This window comes from Uranotaenia lowii, chromosome 2, assembly GCF_029784155.1.
Source record: "Uranotaenia lowii strain MFRU-FL chromosome 2, ASM2978415v1, whole genome shotgun sequence".
In the NCBI taxonomy this organism is placed as follows: domain Eukaryota; kingdom Metazoa; phylum Arthropoda; class Insecta; order Diptera; family Culicidae; genus Uranotaenia; species Uranotaenia lowii.
Genome location: NC_073692.1, coordinates 112584907 through 112606953, shown reverse-complemented (window position 1 = coordinate 112606953; position 22047 = coordinate 112584907). Strand labels below are relative to the sequence as shown.

Here is a 22047-nt window from a genome sequence, read left to right as displayed (position 1 = left end):
TGGATGGTGCCACATCGAATTGTGGACCGTTTTTTCTTCAAATTAATGCCAATTTTAATCTTAAATCTTTTTTATGAAAAATGAAAAAGTCCTCGTATGAGTTTTTCCAGAAAAGACTCCAAATGTTTTAGGCTTATTTTATTGCGCAAGGATTTTCCGGAGAACATTGGATCCCTGCAACAAGGCATCGTCTGTCCCGGCATGGGAAAGATGTGGAACTGCCTCGGCAAAACAGCCAGTGAACGTTAAAGTTATCCTCGAGTCAGACCGCTGTTATCGCACCTCCACAGATCTTGTGCATTTCTGCATTTAAAAAAAAAACAAACGTTGTTTAGTGGTACAATTGGCGTTCGTAGATATTATATTCCCACGAGGACAATTGCTAGGAAAAACAAGTATTTATCATATTCAGGTATCAGAAAGAGGGTAGGCTTAACACGTTCGTCGCCATGGGACCCACATTTGGGTTACGGGTGTATTTCCTGGGAGGCCCCGTCACATCAAAAACGGATGACGCTCTTTTACTCGAGTTAGCCTCTCAATTTAGCCGCATCCCAGTAAACATGGATCGGCAGTGAGGTAACTCAAATCGACAGAGGGATCGTATCGATCTCTCTAGCGATTTTGCATCATCTAATCGACAGAGAGGAACACACCATACGCATGCCTTGGGTTAGTGCCACGAAATAATCTAAGACACGCCCTCCAGAGAAACACACGAACACAATCCGAATCGTATGTTTCCCTTCGAGGCGCGTGTTTGCCTGCCTGAGAAGTCGACTGCTACGGTTGAAAGCACACATATAAAAAACGAGGGAATAAAATGCGAGTACACCGTACGAGTGTACGATTCAAACTGATTTCGCATGTACGAATTCGTATTCGTTGCCTCTAGGCATCTCGGCAGGACAAACCGAATGAGAATATTTTCGTTCTTGGAGTGTCGCCGAAATTAACCGTTTTATTCCAAGTTCGATGACTCAACTCTCAATTTTTTGCATGCTCTGTCGATTTCTGAGAGGACGCGCTTACTGGGTACTGGGACGTTGCAAATCTGGGAACTCTCCCTCTTTTCTTTCTCGCTCCCAGAATTTCTTTGGGCCCGGCTAGAAAAAACTACCAAAATGAGCGTGGCGAAGAACGTGTTAAAGGTGGATTTTCGATTCTCACTTCTCTACTTTTTATCCAACATTTTTTACGTAGCAGCGTTGCCAGATTGCAATCTGCTCAAATCCGTAGGTTTGACGGAAAACGAAAAATGAACTGATTTTGACTAAATCAAAATTGATGACCTTTTGTTTGATCATCAGGTTGAATTTTTGTTTATCCGCAGTCTCTCTATAGTTTTTTCGACAATCCGTAGAAAATCCGTAGATCCCCAGCATCGATCCGTGAAAGTGCTTGAAATCCCTAGATTTACGGAGAAATCCGTAGATCCGGCAACGCTGTTACGTAGTGATAACAAATATTTTCTGCTCTAGATGGAAGCCAATGTAAACATTGAGCACATTGGTACACAATTTTGTCATACAAAGAGCACTGATTTGCATGTGTAAACATAAGTATGCAAACTTTTCTCTGAAATTTCTAGGATAAGGATTGCGGTTTTCAGTTTCTTGTGGACTGTTGAATTTTTTCTTTCATTAGGCACTGTACTCGATAACAATGATACACAATATTTTTTTTATGAATTACTTTTGTTGAATTTTAAAATGCCTAGTGACGTTTACGTATGCAAAAATCGATTACAATATGTTAAGTGGTTATGAGATGGCGTTCAATAAGGAAATCCATCGACTAAAATGTTTGGGCGCGATCGTGTAAAATTCAGGCAAGTTCCACTGAGAGACCCCCAAGAATCTGGAAATTAACAAGTTGATGTGATTAAGTGCAATTCGATTTTTTCAATAAGAAAAGTAGTAAAAACGGTTAATTTTTCGGTCTGGTTTGTTCAGGAAATGAACACCCCGAAATTTATGCCAACAAGGTAAAAATGAACTGTCCACCACTACAATAAACAAAATACGGTGGTCAAGATTACAAATCTAAAGTAAGTTGGACTGCTCTGCTAACAGGATGAAATGTCCAAACATTTTGTAATAGACTGCGAAACATTCCTTTAGCAGGCACTTGGGAAATCTACAGCTCAAGCTTTTTCATTGACTTGTCTCGCCAGGATGTTCCGGAGAAGAACCAACCTGGAGAAAAATTGGATTACTTGTTCTTAAAAACGTCCGCTTTCTTCCATCGCACTTTCATAAACCTCACGAGGTTGATACCTTGTTTTAGAAGGATATGAAGTCACGAAAATACGCAAAAACTGTAACAGAACGATAAAAAGTCAACGTTGATGCTTTTGCGCCGAAGGAGGGCAATCTACTAAACTTGCTTTCACTTTTATCAAATTGAAATGTTTTTGTAATCTTTAAGGACAAGCTCCACGAAAAGCTGTCATAAAACACTATGGACATTTCGAATATCCATTGATCAATTGATGTCCAAACCCAACAGTCTGGAAATCTGGAAACCTAAAAAAATGTTTGGCAGAATGCCGAAAAGTCTGGAAGATTCACACAAAATCTGGAAGGTTGGCATCACTGCTAGCACTTATCAATTTAAATTTTGTTCTCGATAAGTTGTGCATTCCGATTCAAATGGACTGTCCCTTTAGACGTTAAAGATAAGTTCTCGCTCCCAGACGGATGAATATTTCTCACTATTTGACATAAAAAGTTAAGTGATGCCAACTGTTTTTCTGAAATGACTGGAAGATTTTGAAAAAAATGTCTGGAAAAGTCTGGATGGCTAACTTTATGGGTGACGACCTTTTTTTGGTCGCCAGATCGCAATATTGTAGTCTAGGGATCAATACTCATTAATTGAAAATAATCGATGTTTGAGTCTATGTAAACGAAAGCTTGAACAACTGAAAGCTTAGACCCATTTAGCTGTCAAAATAACTTCTCTATTCTGCTTCACAGTAAATTCAGTGTTGCCGTTATCTATAAGCTATTGGATTTCAATAGTATTTTTCAGTGTTCGGCATCGCTAACTGAAAGATCAGCGCCGCTAATTAAATCGCTAACGCATGCAAAGTTAACGATCGCTTATCAAAACCGCTAAATGAACTGGAAAAGTTATCGTTTCAACCTTAAAGCGCTATTCGCTAATCGCTAACTGTTTACCAAGTTATGTATATTTTTTGAATTTCATGTTAAATCAGGATTTATGGTTCACATTTTACTAGTCATTTATAAACATTATGGCAACTAAATCCAAAAAGCCGGTTTAGACCCTAACCCCAGCACCGCACATTATACCATTTTCAACTCGGCTTTTTTAGAATTTGTTTAAGTATTGGTCCAAAACTTATGAGATTTGAACCCAAATTGAGGCAGTTCTAAAGCGTTTTACAATTAATGGAACAAGATTGTTATTGCCAGTTTTTTCTCAAATTTCATCTTGGTCCAATTTTTGTATGTATAAGATATTTATCAGTGACACTCATCAATGCCACAAATTCGTGTCGAGACTCAAGTCAGTGATTTAATAAACGTGTACGTGAACGATATTTTCAAACTTAACACTAGAAAACAAAAAAAACAGTTTCCATTCGAACTGGAAACAAAGACTAAATGAGTTAACAATTCATTTAGCCTTTGTTTCAAGTTTGAATGGATACTGTTTTTTGTTTTCTAGTGTTAAGTTAAGTTAAGCATTTGACAATTCATAGTACGACAAAACGTATACTTCTATCAGTAATCTTTCGTGAGTTTTAGACAAATATATGAGAGATAGCGCTCTTCAATTAGCGGAACTAAAAATTAGCGGAACTATCTAATTCGCTAGCTTGATCAAAATTTAGCGGTAAAATTAAACCGCTAACAAAAAGTTAGCGGACTAATTAGCGATTAGAGGTTTAGCGCTTTTGTGCCGAACACTGGTATTTTTTTATCAAAACGTTGAGCATTGTTTCAGGGCTCTGTGATCTGTGACGTCACTTATACTGCTTCCAATTTTTATAAGTATCAGTTTCGGCACTATCCGTTCTGAATGTTGCACGATGCTTCTAGTTTTTTTGTCAGGTGTCATAACTTTTTCAATATGCCTGAACGTGTGATTTGACAGTCCAATACATCTTGTAAAATTCTTTTTAGCCTCTCTTTTTTCTCTTTCCTTTTTTATTTCGTGATGCTATATAGGCGATGGGCGCGCTAGCAATACGATTTCGCTTTTGGATGAATAAACCCATTGGGCTTAAAATCCCGGAAAAAAAGCAATACGATTTCTTTTGTGTTGAACAGGGAAAGCAACAGCCTTCCCTAAAATTCTACGCCGAATAGTTGTACAAAGTGTGTGCATGAAAGGCCCAATACATTTGCAACCATTTGCGCAACTCAATTTTTGTATTTTTTGTCTCTCTTTTTTCTCTCATTTCTTCTCTATGTTGCGATTTCTTCTCTGATTTGCATGAAATATTTGCATGATACAGAAGTAGGCGATGGAGGGATACTTCCTTCCACATGCGTGGTTCGTGATATTTTGCCAAAATTTCTCTCGTTTCTAAAACACAAATTGTGGAATAGCCACAACCTCTCTTTTTCTCAAGCACGAATTGTGGTAGACCGCCACAAATTGTGAAAGACTGCCACAAGTGATGGAAGAATGCTGTAAGTTGTGGAAGAATGCCATAAATTGAGGCTGAAGAGAGACATGTTCGAAACACACCTGGAGTAATGCTAGGTGAAGGAAATTGTAATTCGCTGCTGTAATTTCGCAGCATTATTTTTGTTTTGCTATTTGATAAAAAACTGAGTAGTTTTTAAAAAAGTTAAATCGTTCAAGATGAAGAAATTATTCCGGAACCAAAAAAAACCAACTCAATGTTTTATTTATAAGGTATGCTCATTTTTATGAAATTTGCAAACCTGTTCAATGCAAGAATTCCCAGCAAACATATAATCGCGTTAAAAATGAAAGCTCAAATCGTTAACAATATCAATGCGAATCACAATTTCTACCAAATAAGTAAACGATCGTAAAAATGGTTACTTAAAGTCGGTTTAAATCGAATATGATAAAAAGTCCACCATAATTGAAAGTTTCTTCTCCCGCGCGGAATTCAAGTAGGAAAACAACCTTGTTGTTCTCTCTGCGATAAGCAATGCAACCAGATTGCTAAATATCAGATGGTTCATTTAGAAAAATTGTTCAATGAGCGAAACAGCCAATATTGTTGCTGGCAAAGGTTTACATGCATTGAGAGCAAAACTTGCGCTCTCTCGGATACTTTCAGGATGTACGAATAAGGTGTTGAATATCGTCCAATCCGCGTAATTCTTATCGCTTATCAGGTTCATCGCCACACTCACTTTGGATATTTTACTAGCCAAGCCCAAAACAATTCTTAGAGCGAGAAAGCAAAGAGGGAGAACTGAAATATTTGCAACGTATGGCTAAACCGAGCAGCTAACTTGAGTAAGAGAGAGTATCCGTTATTTTATGTAACGGGGCCTCCCAAGGACTATATCTGTCACCCAAATATGGGTTCCATGCCGACGAACGTATTAAGCCAGATGTTAATAATATGTATGTATAATGCCTCTACTTTAGAAAAATACTTTTTTTTCGAATTTTATGCAACTATCCTATAGTGTACCTATATGAAACGTATAACAAAGTTTTTTGAGAAATATATCAACAAAAATGTTTGCTGGGTTTCTTCAAGACTTATAAAAGTTTTTATAACCATCATTGTTAAGAAACGAAATTTGTTACTCACTCACTGGTCGGTGATTTAATTAGACCAATTCGACATTTGAGCGATTTTTTTCAGTTTTTTATGTTTTCCAGCCCTGGGCATAGCCTACGGCGTCTTTAAAGGGCCACATACGTTATGCAAACATTGCATAGATGCGATAAAAATCTCCTACTGTGAATAGAAATAGCATCGAATATAAGACTATTTTAGTATTTGTGCAACCAATTTGCGTGAAATCGTTTCGTTTTCCTTCCAAGTCACTCTAGATCTATTTTTTCTTCAGTTTAATTATGGTTAAGCTAAGCTATTTTGGTAGCTTTTGGTGCTGTTTATTCAGCAATCTTTCGTTACAGATGTGTTTGAGCTGACATCATAGAAATATCGAAATTCCACTTAAGTTTTCATAACGTTTTTGTACGGAGTGTTTAAACTGTACTCTCTATTTTCTCTGCGTTATTTTTTTTTGGCGGAAATAATTATGCAAACATTTGCGCAAACTCGATGAAATGCTGTCTTTGTAAATACATATAGCATCGGCTATGGGACCTTTTGAGTATATGCGCAAGTAGTTTGAGTGAAATCGGTCGGGTTTGAAACTTGTTGCGCATGTTCCGCTTATTGGCCGTACGGGTTTATGCGTGTCTGATGAGGTTTGAGCAAATTTTAGGCCTTTTTCATTCCAGTGTATCAATTTTTCTTTATTCAGTGGTTGATATCAGATTTTCAGTAATGGAAATCCTAATGTGCAAGGCCCTTAACACGTTTAGGACCGCGAAAAAATCTATGCCGAGAAACACCGAAATTCTGCATTCTATATTTTAGAAACCCCTGGACAAAATACTATGAATTAAGCATCTCTTAGTAACGGCAAATTTTTGTTCAATTTTGTCGAATAAAGTTTTACAATTGGATACATTACAATTGAGTTATGCTTCAAAGTGTAACACACTTTTGGGGAGCGAAATAACAAGATATTTCGTATTTGGTCCACAATATAACTTATTCGAAGGCTTGTGATATAGGTCAGTTGGCAAGGCAGTTGCTTCCTGAGCCGATGTCCGTGAATTCGAGCCCTAAAGTAAACATCGATAAAAAAAAAAACTTATTCAAGACGCTGTGTTTTTCGCAGCACTAGTACTCTTAGTACTTTACTCTCAGATAACTTTTATGTCGTTTTATGTTCATCAAGAAGAATTTTCAACATATTTTGCCAAAACTTTACGGAGACCCTATTAACAGCAGCACTGAAAAAGTACAAAACGATGAGTTAATGTTTGGGGCAATCCTTTTTTTAGATACCATTGTTTCTGATTTTTCAGAAATACTATGATTTTCCGATTCGAAATTCTTAGAAAACTGAAAATATTGATCAAAATCCAGAGAGATGTTATGGCTACTATCTAAAATTGGCAACTGCGACACAAAAAAGGTCATTTCTTAGCCAAATCTAATGCCTGGCTGATTCATCCTGATTTCATCGTCCTGAATTTGGATGTACTCAAATTGTTGGCAATTTTATCCATGGGTTTTCCAGAAATTCTTATTGCCACTCAAATTCCATGCATTGTCGTAACGCCTTAACGCCTAAACATTAGGAGTTATGTTTAGAATATTTCTGTAAGCACCTCACACATTTTCTTGAAATGAATTATTTTAAAGGGTTTGCCATTGTTTTCTCATCCAATGAAGTGAAGCATTATTTCAATCATTTTGTTGAAAATTTCAAGCAATCGACAATAAATTGAAGTAAATTCATCGAAAATTTAATAAATAAAATTTCTACATCTGGTAATTAAAAGTATGAATCAAAACATCAAATCAAAGGCCATCCTAGCGCCTAACGAATTAACCAAATTCGGTGCTTAACCGGCAACATCCGGAAAAACATTTTTTCCTGCAACAGCACCAAAACGCCGAATTTCGTTACTGATTTCACCCGTAGCACCAACATGAGAGGTTCCGGAGAACGAGACTCCATCCCTACGATCCCGAGGTGCTACCGGTGTCCGTGTGTGGATCTGTGTTCAGTTGTTAGCTTGTGTTCTGTGTATGGTTTTTTTTTTTTTGGTTGTTGTTTCCAACATTTTGATGCTATTTGTTCATAAATGGATTCCGCTTTTCTCGTATACATTTTTGATTCCACTGACTGGTGACCGCAGAAAATTCGCCCGCCGTCAGAACTCAGATAGCATCGGTCAACAGTGGGATAATTCACCCGGCTCAGGCAGAAGCGAGATGGCCGGGGACTCGCGCCGTCAAGTTGTGCTGGGATCGTGTGTGTGTTTCTGAAAGTTTTTTTTTTGCACAGGGTGCTGATTTGGTGCCGGAAGTGTTGCTTTTTCTCTCGTGCTCCTATACAGCTAACGAACTCTCTTTGAAAGCGATAGCAAACACGCACGTTTGGAGGTTTGATTTTCTCTTTTTTTTTTTTGTTCAACCTCTTTTTATTCGATTCAAGCGTTGTGGAGAATAGCGGGAACCGGATGCGAAAGATGGGGTTTCCTTTTAGTCCTTTCCGGTGGGAAATTATCTTCCTGAACATTTCTGAACTGTGGCGTGGAATCTGTGATTGGGTTTGTGTTTGTGTTGTTGGATGTTGTAATCGATAGGGTGCCGAGCGAAGGAAGCAGCTGAGGAAACGGTCTGTAGAAAAGATTGTGTTGGTGTGGGTGCTTGAATCGCTACGGTGCACTCCCAACCGGAATTTGGTGTTTCTAGTGAGTTTGTGCCCGGAAAACGTTTTGACCACGCAGTCTTCCTAAATTATCCCACTGTCCACCGGCTGAAGCAACAAGAAGCAAAAAACGCCTGGATGACGACGATAGGCACAACGAAAGAACCGGGCCGAAAAACCGAACGGGGTCCAACCGTAAATCTTCAGCCTCAATTACCATTCTTTGTGTAGTGGTAGACAGCCAAGGGCCTCCTGCAAACTTTCAGGCTTCCAGAAACGATTTCCGGTTGGCAGCCAGCCGCCTTTTCTCTCTCTCCCGTGAGCTTTCTCCATCGTCCTTCATCCGGAAGCTGTTGCTGTTCTTCGTGTCCAAGTTTTCCAAGGCAATGCATCATTGGGGTGGGTCGAGCAACAGGCGAATTCTCGTGCGCAAATTGGGCGGTTTTGGCATAACTCCAATGTTTGACGGGCACACACAGGTTCAACTGGTGGTGCGTTTTTCAACCGAGAGGAGCTACACTTGCCTTCCCATAAGGAGGGGGGAAAATGCTGGCCGAGTGCCAATCCTTGGGGCCTCACTCGAATCGGCTTTCGGCTGATATTTATGTTGTTGTTTCTGTTTCTGTTACTGATGCTTCTGCTGAGAGAAGTTTTGGAAACAACCGGCAGGTGGTGCGCTTGAAAAACTCGAATCGTCAAAGTTTTCCTTTGCCCAAAATGCGCTTCTTGGGCTACTTTTGTTTACGAAGCGTTATCGATTTTTTTTTCTGCTGTCGAAAATCCTGATGTTATTCAGAAGATGCTGATAGAAATAGAAATTCCATCTAGAAAAATGCAGGTTGTTTAAGGGTGTTTTTCAAATCTAATCGAACTTTTCTATGACATACGAATGTGTTCCACAAACTCAAATCAAGTTACAAGTGTCCAAAAAGCGGCCAAAGCTCAATTTTATGCTGGAACTAATCAGAAGCTTGATAAAAAATTCAGAAAAAAAAGTCTGTCTGAATTCTCAATCCTTAATCCGAACTTCAAAACGAGATTCCAAATCCGAATAATTAAGACAAGTCAATCATCTTTTAACAGATATCTGTAAATTCAATTTCAACATATTCGTGAAATATATAATCTAGGAGGAAGAATATCGGAAGAGAAAATTTATGAAGATTGTTAAAAAAGTTTAATGATATTTTAGTAGGTGTTGAAAAGAGCAAAAGAGCTCTTTCAACATCTGTAGAAACTTCTAACAACTTTTCTATTCATCTTTACCAATTTTCAATTCTGATATTCTTTCTGAAAAAATATTCGTATCACCGATTTGGAATAGTGGCAAATATACAGAATCCGAAATCGACCAATAAATGAAAATTTGGAATTCAAACATCAAAAATTTTAATTTGAATTTCAATCTAAATTCCGAATACAAAATGTGAATTCACATTCCGAACTAGGTATTCAAATCCAGAATCTGAACTTGAAAATATATAGGTACATACATCCAAAAATCAGATTCGAGTTCCGAGTTAGTAACTCAAATTAAAAATTCCAAATCCAAATTCCGATTCCGTAATCATAATCCGATTATTCGAATCCAAGATTCAGAAAAAGAATTCCAAATCCGAATATGTTCCTAATCCGAATCAAATTTTGTATCGAGTTCAAGAAAACCTAAATAGAAAATTGACGAAGATTGATAGAAACGTTTGATGATATTTTAACAGGTATTGAAAAAAAGAGCGAAAGAGCTCTTTCAATTAAAATCTGTAGGAATTTCTTCTTACTTTTCTATCCCTTTTAATCAATTTTTAACTTTGTTATTCTTTCATCAAAAAAATCATCTCACCGATTTGACATAATGGCAAATTTACAGAATCCGAAATCGACCAATGAATGAATATTTGTAATTCAAATGTCGAGTTCCAGTTTCAACAAAAATTTATAAATTAAATTTCAATCCAAATTCCGAATACAGAATATGAATGCAGATAATTCGAGATTCAGAAAGAGAACTCCGAATCCAAATATGTACTTAAAAAAATAAATCCCCAATCCTTTATTTTGATCAAGTAACGATTTTGAAATCAAATTTCCGAAATGCAAATCCGAATATCAAAATTTCAAATTTGGAATCTATATCCATATTCCTAAAATCAAATTGGATTTGTCATCAGAAATCAGGAATTTAGACTCCAAATTGGAATTCGAATTTCAGATTTCAAATGACGGATCTAATTTTCTAATACAAATCCCAAATTTCAATTTTTAATTTTGGATTCAAATTTATCCATAAAATTTGGATTTTCGAATGCAAATTTGAAATCTGAATTTCAAATCAAGATGTTGAATCTGAATTTTAAAATTCTAACTCTAAAACCGATAATTGGATAAGGATTTGGAATCAAATTTGGAATCGGAATCTAAAATCAAATGCAAATTTCTTATTCTGAATTCTGAATTCAGCAATAAGAATTATGAATTTAGAAATCAGAACTCAGAATTCAGAATTCAGAATTCAGAACTCTGAACTCAGAACTCAGAACTCAGAACTCAAAACTCTAAACTCTGAACTCAAAACTCTAAATTCTGAACGTTGAACTCAGATCTTAGAACTCATATCTTAGAACTCAGAACTCTGAACTCAGATCTCAGAACTCAGAACTCAGAACTCACAACTCAGAACTCAAAACTCAGACTCAGGACACTAAACTCTGAACTCTGAACTCAGAATTCTGAACTCTGAACTCTGTATTCCGAACTCTGAATTCTGAACTCTGAACACTGAACTCTTAACTCTAAACTCAGATCTCAGAACTCAGAACTCAAAACTCAGATCTCAGAACGCAGAGCTAAGAACTCAGAAATAAGAACTAAGATCTCAGAACTCAGAACTCAGAACTCAGAACTCAGAATTCAGAACTCAGAGCTCAGAGCTCAGAACTTAGAGCTCAGAACTCTGAACTCTGAACTCTAAACTATGAGCTTTGAACTCTGGACTCAGAACTCAAAACTCAGAATTCAGAACTAAGATCTCAGGTTTCAGAACGCAGAACTCGATACTCAGAATTCAAAACTCAGACTCAGAACTCAGAACTCTGAACTCAGAACTCTGAACTCTGAACCATGAACCCTGAACTCTGAACTCTGAACTCTGAACTCTGAATTCTGAACTTTGGCTCTGAACTCTAAATTATGAACTCTGAGCTCTGAACTCTGAGCTCTGAACACTGAGCTCAGAACTCAGAGCTCAGAACTCTGAATTCTGAACTCTGAACTCTGAACTCTGAACTTTGAACTTTGAACTCTGAACTCAAATCTCAGAAATCAAAACTCAGAACTTAGATCACAGATCTCAGAACGCAGAACTCATAACTCAGAACTCAAAACTCAAACACAGAACTCAGAACTCTGAACTCTGAACTCTAAACTCTGAACTCTGAACTCTGAACTCTGAACTCTAAACTCTAAACTCTGAACTCTGAACTCTGAACTCAGAACTCTGAACTCAGATCTCAGAAATCAAAACTCAGAACTCAGATCACAGATCTCAGAACGCAGAACTCATAACTCAGAACTCAAAACTCAAACTCAGAACTCTGAACTCTCAACTCTGAACTCTGAATTCTGAACTCTGAACTCTCAACTCTCAACTCTGAACTCTGAATTCTGAACTCTGAACTCTGAACTCTGAACTCAGAACTCAATACTCAGAGTTCAAAACTCAGATCTCAATACTCAAAGCCCAAAACTCAGATCTCAGAACTCTGATCTCTGATCTCTGAACTCTGAATTCTGAATCTGAACTCTGCACTCTGAACTCTGAATTAAAAAATCAGAACTCAGATCTCAGAACGCAGAACGTAGAACTCAGAACTCAGATCTCCAATTTCAGAACTCAGATTTCAGCAGAACTCAGAACTCTGAACTCAGATCTCAAAACTCTGAACTCAGAACTCAGAACTCAAAACTCAGACTCAGAACTCTGAACTCTGAACTCTGAACACTGAACTCTGAACTCTGAATTCAGAACTCAGATCTCAGAACACAGATATCAGAACTCAGAACTCTGAACTCTGAACTCTGAATTCTGAACTCTGAACTCTGAACTCTGAACTCTGAACTCTGAACTCTGAACTCTGAACTCTGAACTCTGAACTCTTAACTCTTAACTCTTAACTCTGAACTCTGAGCTCTGAACTCTGAACTCTGTACTCTGATTTCTGAACTCTGAACTCTGAACTCTGAACTCTGAATTCTGAACTCTGCACTCTGAACTCTGAAGTCTGAACTCTGAACTCTGAAATCTTAACTCTGAACTCTGAACTCAGAACTCAGATTTCGGATCTCAGAACTCAGAACTCAGATTTCAGAACGCAGAACTCAGAACTCAGAACTCAGAACTCAGAACTCAGAACTCAGAACTCAGAACTAAAAAATCAGAACTCGGAACTTAGAAATCAGAACTCAATACTCAGAGCTCCAAACTCAAAATTCAGAACTGTGAACTCAGAACTCTGAACTCAGAACACTGAACTCTGAACTTAGATCTCAGAACTCAGATCTAAGAACGCAGGTCTCTGAGCTCAGAACTCAGAACCCAGAACTCAGAACTCTGAACTCTAATCTCTGAACTCTGAACTTAGAACTCAGAACTCAGATCTCAGAACTCAGAACTCAGAACTCGGAACGCAGAAATCAGAACTCAATACTCAGAGCTAAACACTCAGAATTCAGAACTCTGAACTCTGAACTCTGAACTCTGAACTCTGAACTCTGAACTTAGAACTAAGAACGCAGATCTCAGAATTCTGAACTCTGACCACTGAACTCAGAACTCAAAACTCAGAACTCAGAACTCAGAACTCAGAACTCAGAACTCAGAACTCAGAGCTCAGAACTCAAAACTCAGGACTCAGAACTCAGAACTTAGAATTCAGAACTCAGTGCAAAGAACTCAGAACTCAGAACTCTGAACTCATAACTCAGTACCCAGAATTCAGAACTCAGAACTCAGATCTCAAATCTCAGAACGCGGAACTCAGATCTCAGAACTCAGAACTCAGAACTCAGAACTCAGAACTCAGAACTCAGAACTCAGAACTCAGAACTCATAACTCATAACTCAGTACTCAGATCTCAGAACTCGGATCTTAGAGCTCAGAACTCAGAAATCAGAACTCAGAACTCAGAACTCAGACTCAAAACTCAGAACTCAAACTCCGAACTCTGAACTCAGAATTCAGATTTCTGAACTCAAAAGTCAGAACTCAGTACTCAGAACTCAGAACTCAGAACTCAGAACTCAGAGCTCAGAACTCAGAACTCAGAGTTCAGAATTCAGAACTCAGAACTCCGAACTCAGAACTCAGAACTCGAAACTCGGAACTCGGAACTCTGAACTCAGAACTCAGAATTCAAAATCTAGAATTCAAAACTCAGAATTCAGAATTCAGAATTAAGACTACAGAATTCTTAGTTTAGAATTCAGACTACAGAATTTCGAATTCAGAACTCAGAACCATAAAATTCAGAACTCAGAGTTCGGAATTCAGAATTCAGATTTTTAATCTGGAATACAGAATTTAACAGCCAAGTTTCAAAGTTTTGAATTCAGAATTAATCATTTCAGTTGTGCAGTGATTTGTAACACGCATTTTTTCTGTTTATATGAATATTTCACATTTTACATTTTACATTTCAAAATCAAGAAATCTTAAAATGTATACAAACAAAAATGTTGGAATTTAACATAAAAAAATCCAGATTGAATTATGTTTAAAATATAAAAAAAATGGTCGATGAATTCAGACCAAAAAAAATATTATTGTTTTATTTTACAATGAGTCCAGAAAAAAATACTTAGAAAAAATAGAATAAATGCTCTCAATCCTGTCAAAACTTTTCAAGAAATTTCAAAATCACTGACGCGAAAAAAATTAAGAAACAAATTTTAATTCCATGGACATTTTTTATGAAAAAAATTATCATTTTTTGTTTTTATTTCTCTTCAATATTTTTTTTTTAATATTCAATACCAGAATTTGTTTTGGGAAATTTTATAATATTTTTCATATTTTTGAGTTTAATTTATGTTGATTGAATTTTATGGTATATGTATCCTAAATTTTAAATATTTTAAATAAATATTTTAAATATCTAGATGACTGATTTTCTAGTCCTTGACGTTAAAGTCTTCATCGGTTTAAAACCATGCGTAAAATGATGAGAGAACGTGCTGAATCGATCTTCTTATATTAAATCTAAATGTAGGCTATCATGTTTTGAAAACACCCGTCTAATATTTGGAAAAATCGATTTGCTCTTTTTAACACCCAGCACTTAAAAACAAAACCATTTTATGTTTAAATTCAATATTTTAACAATTTTTAATAAACAAATTTTAAATCGAAGACATATATAAAGGCAGCAAAATCATTTACATTGCTGAATCTGAGCGATTTTTTCAATTTCAGTATTGGAAATGTCCCTTAACTCGAGGGATAAAGAGAATTCGCACAAATTGAAGTTTCTTTGTGGCAAATTCTACATTATGATTTGAACCTTTTTTGTTGTACTAGAAGAACGTATTTGTAAATCTGTATGTAGGCTTTCTTACTCTTCAAACTTTACCCAAAAAAAAGTTCTTCATTACTTTTTTTGTAATCAGCCTAAATGTAGACTATATGTTTTTCAAAACGATCAACAACACCACTTTTCCTCAAGCATGTAAGATCAACCGGGACTAGTTACAACGTTCAGATTGTCAACTTGCTAGTCCAGATACCATGAGCGTAATTTTTCCGATATCCTGATTTTGGGAATCATCCTAAATAGGCAAATCTCAAAAGAGGAACCAGACAAAAATCAGCTCTAAGGATCTCTGGTACCGAACCGGAAGTTGCATGATTTGTGTTTCTTAAAAAAAAAACCTGAAAGCATTACGATACTCCTAGTCCTGGCCTTACTTGTGTACTCAAGAAAAAGTTTGAATAAGGACCCCTTCAAAGGGATTAGGACAACTCGTCCAGCACTTCCGCCAAGGTCCAGCAGTGGAAAACGACTTCAACTCGGGGTTGAAATCCGCACCAACAGCAGGTTTTGTTCTGCAAGTTTTTGTTTTGTGTTTTGTTTGTTCGTTTGTTTGTTTTTTTGGTTTTTTCTCCTCAAATTTTGTAATCTGTTTTCTTCCCTCTGAGTTCCTCTCCTTTGGTTTGCTGACGTTTAGGCGTTATGCTTGGTTTTGATTTGCTTCCCCTTCGAAGCTGTGTAGTTAAGTTGGTAATCTTTCTTTGTGGCAAAAACCTCGTTTGTATATATGAGAGTGATTTAAACCGGCTAAAGTTTGAAGTCAGTTGCGTAGAGTGTTGATCTAAGGGAAAATCAGCTCGGACGAACTAGGTTTTTTTTTATTTGATTTGATGAAAATATTTACAATGATTGAGCGACTTTCCGAGCTGATTGTTCCCTTGAAGCGTGATTACCTCTTTTCGAAAGCAGATGAATTTTTGTTTGAGATTCGTCTCAATTTTAAACTACTTTTTTGATAGATTTAAAGCTTAATAAAAGCTATAATAAAACTCACAAGGAAGTCAGAAATAATGGATTTTCTGATGAAGTTCACGAAACATTGCTTTAAAAATCATAATCATTTTAAACGTTTCAAAGATTGAAAAGTTTTCGTTGATTTGAAATCTAGATGAAAAAAAACTCTCAACAGCTTAAAACTGTTTAAATTATCTGCTTTCGAATTGTGGCGTGTTTATTTTTCTTGTATGAAGTATAAGCGTGTTAAGCGTGTAAAGCGTGTGTAATTCAAAGTTTCGCTAGCTTGTATGGTGTGATTTACTGTTCCTGATGAATGTATTTTCGACTGTACATTTGAGCTTTTCATTTACATTATGAATGGTTGTTTGAGCTATGCAAGTATTGAATGGTATTTTATGTTTCTAGATATTAGTAGATTAGATTGATCTTAAAAAATATGAGAAATAAGAATGTATAACAACCTGTTGTACATCAAAACATCTGGTTTCCAAATTCGATGTGGTGGTATTCGTAGATCTTTGACACCACCGTATTCCGATGTGTTCCACCTTAGATTCATATCATTCCATTCCTTGGTTTTTTTTAAAGGGTTATTTTTGATTGTCGGTAGTTTTGGGGGGTTTGTTGGTTTGGTTTAAGAGTGTATTTATAGTAGCGAAATTTATTTAAAGTTGAGTAAGAAGGTACATAAAAGTTGGTGGAGGGAAGGTGGTGGATTGGTGAATTATTTTCATTCATTCATTCAGTGGGTGGTTTGAGTTGTTTCAGTTTTATTTTAAAGAGGGGGTGTCGATGCAAGTGAGGGAGTTTAGTTAGATTTTCGCATACAAACGGTTTGAGAATTTAGCATTTTGGTTTTCGGTGACAATTTCGGTTCAATCGTAGACGCAAGATGAAAGTGTAGGTTCAAGGGAAATAGAAGAAGAGAAAAAAGAAATATTTTTTAATTAAACAACAATCACACAAATGTTTTATGTAAATAATATGACAAAAAACTCACGCTGAAAGAGAATAAAAAGAAATGTTGAATTAGTAACAACTTATCCGGTCATCGAATTACGTCATCATTTGTGCTTGGTTCCGCTTTTTCGAGGCTCTGTCATCAATCTCAATTCAGTTGACCCAACCGGTTTTTGGCAGGAAAGAGAAAAAATTCTCCATTCCTTCATACTGTTAAAATCAATTTTCCCCAAAAAAACGTCAAGTTCCCCCAACCCAATTCGGGAGCCAAAAAATAAGTTACGTCAGATGTTGTCACAATCGGGAAAAAGGTCACCAATATTCAAATTACGCCATGCCCATTTCGTTGAATCCCGAGGGAGAGTCAAAAGATGGACTCAATGTTCTGCAAATTTTACGTTGGAACTGTCCTTGCCCAGAAAGCAGGCATCCCCAAGATATGAATTATTGATGTGATAAGAATCACTTTTTGCTTGCTTCACTTTGCTTCGATTCGTCAATCTGAAAGGTGTCTTTAATCAAACCCAAAGTAACTTTAATTGTAGGAGTTCAAAAATTACTACAAACTTGGAAATTATGCAAACTTAAGGTTGGTTTTGAGCGATTCTGCAGGTAAAGTTAAACGCCTTTAGTTAGCCTATAGAATTGCTTGCTAAATTCAATTTACTTTTTAAAACTTAATCGAATCTCACTCAAAATAATAATCATCTCATACCATGAGAGATGGCTAAAGTCACCAAAAATATTTCGAGGGAATGAATATTGAATTTTCATACCTTTCCTGATATGAAAAAAATCCTTATCAGATTTCTATTCTTAACACCTACTCAGAAACCATGTGTACCTAAAATTTCAAAACTAATTCGATTATTCTGGCTTTTGAACCAACAAACCTCAAAGCCGGAGGTGGCTCAAAACTAAACACTTTGCGACTTTTATTCTGCATTCCATATCCAGAAACCACAAAAAAGTCCATTCCCAAAATTCAAGAGGCTAAAATTTCTTCTACTCAGGTCACTCGTCAGGATCAATGGACGTTCGCCATTCGAGGAATTCCGCCACAATTCAAATCAAATCGTATTTCAATCACCGGGAATGGCGGAGCAGAGTAGATCAGACAGAGAAAAAAAAACCGGACAAGTTCTCAACGTCAGAACTTCTGCCTGGCTATCAAGTCGAGTAGAGTATAGTAGAGCATTCGGTAAAACTCAAATCTCCTCTGGGGGGATGAAACGGATTCCACGATGGTTCCATCATGGCTCTCGTCGTCGTCGTCGGCTTCCTTTAATAAATAAAATATGACGACGCCAATCGGATTCGACAGCTCGTGATTTGGTCCTGTCGGTTCCGATTTTTGCCAATTCTTTTTTTTTTTTACTTTTCCGAACAAGTTGCTCGGAAAATATGGGACCAAAACTGTCGGTCGAAATCCCGCGCAATAGTTTCGAACCGCTCTTGATTTGAGCATTTGCCCCTCGTCTGATGCGGAGCATTTGTCTGGACCAAATGTCAGATCAATTTTTAAATTTGTTGAAGAAAAAGGGATCAGTTTATTGAGCATTCATGAGCCAAATATACATACAAAAAAACGGACATTTTCCATAAAAAGGCCGTATAGAAAAAATAACTTAAACCTTATAAAATTGTTAAGTTTGAAGAAAAAAAAGAACATGGGAACCTAGGGAATTGCATGAAGGCAAAATTTCATATGTCTTTGAGGCCAAAACATTTTGAAAAATGTTTATAATTTTTACTCCTAGATTGATCATAAATGTTTTTGAAAAAAAAAGTTGAAATATTCAGTATAGTCTTAATAAAATTACTGTTATTTATGTTTATGCCTTCTTTGAAAAATGGCACCATAACCATAATTTTTAAGATGTTGAGGTACGTAAAAAAAACCATAGTGATCAAAATTACCCCGAAACTCAAAACCTGGTTTTGAAACCAACATTTGATTATAACCACCAACGTCATTTGAATTTACTGCACTCAATGATCATGTTTTATACTCCTCACCTCAGTAAGTGTGTTAAAACTTTCAGGAATTACGAAAAAGCTACCCCTTCCAAAATATTCGAAAAAGAATGAAAACAGTGTTCAAAGTTCCCCGAGTTTACGGTATGTCTTTTACCAATTCAATTTTGTACATTGATGAAAAACACTAATTTTCTGAATTTCTCAATAATTCTCTGTTTTCATATCATATTGATTAGTCTGAAAGAGATTCACTCAATTTAGTCAAGGAAATAATTACAAAGATATTCCGTTAAACAAAAAAATTGATCTTAATTTAATGATTAATGGCATTTCGGTGAATTATACATTCTAATAGGAAGAATTTCAAATGAAAGTAATGAAAATTATAGACGGATAGATTAGATTAGGAAGCATGAAAGGTGTTGAAAATGAGCCAAGAGCGTGATTTGAGAAAACTTCTTGCCGCACAAGACCATTTGTCCCACATCGTATTATTGTCTAGAAGAAGCAAAGTCGATAGGCTGACTTTGCATTGATCTATACAATGATACATGGATGGATCGAAGCACGTGTTTTTCGTACCCCGATCGGGGTACGAAAAACACGTGCTTCGATCCATCCATGTATCATTGTATAGATCAATGCAAAGTCAGCCTATCGACTTTGCTTCTTCTAGACAATAATACGATGTGGGACAAATGGTCTTGTGCGGCAAGAAGTTTTCTCAAATCACGCTCTTGGCTCATTTTCAACACCTTTCATGCTTCCTAATCTAATCTATCCGTCTATAATTTTCATTACTTTCATTTGAAATTCTTCCTATTAGAATGTATAATTCACCGAAATGCCATTAATCATTAAATTAAAATCATAAACCAGCGGTGATAAACTGTTAACACAAAAAAATTGATCCTATCATAATCGTTTTCGTTCGGGCGAAAATTCAGGACATTTTAGATTTTTATTTATTTTTGATGTTATCAGATAGCAATGCCGTGCGAACAAAGGGGAGAGGAAAGAATTTTTCCAAGTAAAATTTACAGATCAAGAAATCAATTTATCGTAGGAATGGTATATTACTTGATTTAAAAAATTGTTTAAAAACAAGTGTTAATAAACATGGCAGTAAATTAGCTCGCCTCCGAAATTTACTCCAAAATCGATGGATTTTTTTATTAAGAAATGTAACCAAACATGTTCAAAATTTGATGCCAATAGCTATTACAAATTTTTAAAATTTTCATTACAAATTTTCTGTTAATATAAAATACCCTTCAAGAAACCAATTTCAGCCCAAATGTTGTTCTGTGTGTCTTATTCTTCTAAATGCTCAATTCCACATTCAAAATGGTTTTGATAAATTACCACAGGTCACAAAATTCAAATTTCTGCGAGGTGCAAAGTACTTTAGAGCAAATTTCCATTAAGTTGGGTGCCCTTAATCCAAAAATAATATGAGTTTTTCTATCTTTCAGTTTTTGTTTTTAAAAAACTTTAAAAATAGGTAAAAGTCAATCAAAAAATTTAACAAAGGTTTTCAATGAATTCTCAACTTACCCAAAGATTATTTTGACTGCTGTGAAAAGAATTAAAAAAGTTTTCTATTTGTTTACTTTATCGCATTTTATAAAATAGAAAAATTTCAACGATTTTTTAAATTAAGTTTCAACACAAATCGAATTCTCTATAATTTTAAAGCAAAAATCAAATCATTTTGCAAGCTTACACAAATAGGCTGAATCATTAAACTTTTTTTTAAACTTTTTTCAATAATGTCAGAAATACTTTTTTGATATTTTTTCCAATTTTTAAAAACTGTAGGTTATAACTTTTTAAGTTCTTTCATCATCGTCCGTATCAAAATATTTTTATTCAATTAAATGAAATATAATTCAGAATCATTTTTTTTTTTTTGCTTTCATTACAGATGAACTTTCATGTAGATTTGTTAGTTTATCACTCATCAATGATAAATCTTACTCAAGACTGATTCGTTTTTAAAAATTTTAACTCTATTTCTCTATTCAAAACTAGAGGCGATATACAAAATCTGTGTAAAGTTACGATTTAAGGACGCCAAGAACAACCAAATTAACATGTTTTGGCTCCTAAATGCTTTTCTTGAGCTATCAATAATATTTTATAAATAAGTTTTTATAACGGTAAGATAAGAAGTCAGAAGCTTCTCCTTAAATGTTACAAAAAACTAATAATTTTGATCTTCAAATTTTGTATGCATTTTCAAATAAATTCACTGAATTGTATTGTAGAGTTTTTTGAAATTAAAAAAAAAAAACGGCCATTGAGAAAATCACTTTACTTCATAGAAATGTCTTTAATTTGTCTTTGTTTATGATTTCTAAACTTTTGATATCTGGAAACAAAATCTTCTTTAAATTTTTATAACCTTTCATTTTTCTCAGGACCAAATATTTCAATTGACAATGGGGGAAAATCATTCAGAACTTGATATTTTAAGCAATATCATCTTTTTATTTAATCTCAATAGTTCCAAAAATGATAAAAAACAGCAACTTTTAAGCTAAATTGAATAGCTCTTGAAGCGTTTTTTTCTTTCAATATTTACAATAAAACATGGAATTTCTTTTTTTTTAATTTCTATCAGTTTCTTATTGATCATTTCAGAATTCACCCATTTCTCAACCTGAACACTAGACCACTGCAAAAATTGACTTTTTGCGCCCATATGTTTTTTCGATGCCTTTTGGGTCACCAAGCATCATTGTAAAATTTGAGGTGATTTGATTGATACCTGAATTAGCGCAACGCGTTCGAATTTTGTATGAAAATTTGTATGAAAGAAGAAATTTTGCATATAAATGCATCTAGAAAGTTCAAATAAGCTTGAAACGAAGTTTGTTTTAAATTATTGGTTTTGCCTATTCTGAAGCTTCGTTTTTTGCTAACATGAAACGAAGCTAAGTAATTCAATAAAAAAGTTTCACCATTTCAAAATAAAAAATCTGAATCCATTCAAAAGTGTTCAAAAATGGTAGTTTTTGCTTTCTTGGGCTTTCAATCATTTTATGAAATATGTTTGCAATAGTTATATGAATCATCAAATTTATTGGCTTTACAGAGCAGTTTTTTGTATTTTTATTTTCATTCTATA

At 35.5% G+C, this 22047-nt stretch overlaps 1 protein-coding gene across 1 annotated transcript in view; it reads right to left on the bottom strand.

Moving 5' to 3' along the window:
• Window positions 1-22047, bottom strand: part of LOC129741783 (neuronal acetylcholine receptor subunit alpha-7-like) — a 64288-nt gene that overhangs the window by 11564 nt on the left and 30677 nt on the right. The window contains exon 3 of the mRNA XM_055733567.1: window positions 16436-16545. Coding sequence (XP_055589542.1) covers window positions 16436-16545 — 110 coding nt within the window. The remainder of the gene's footprint in view (window positions 1-16435; window positions 16546-22047) is intronic.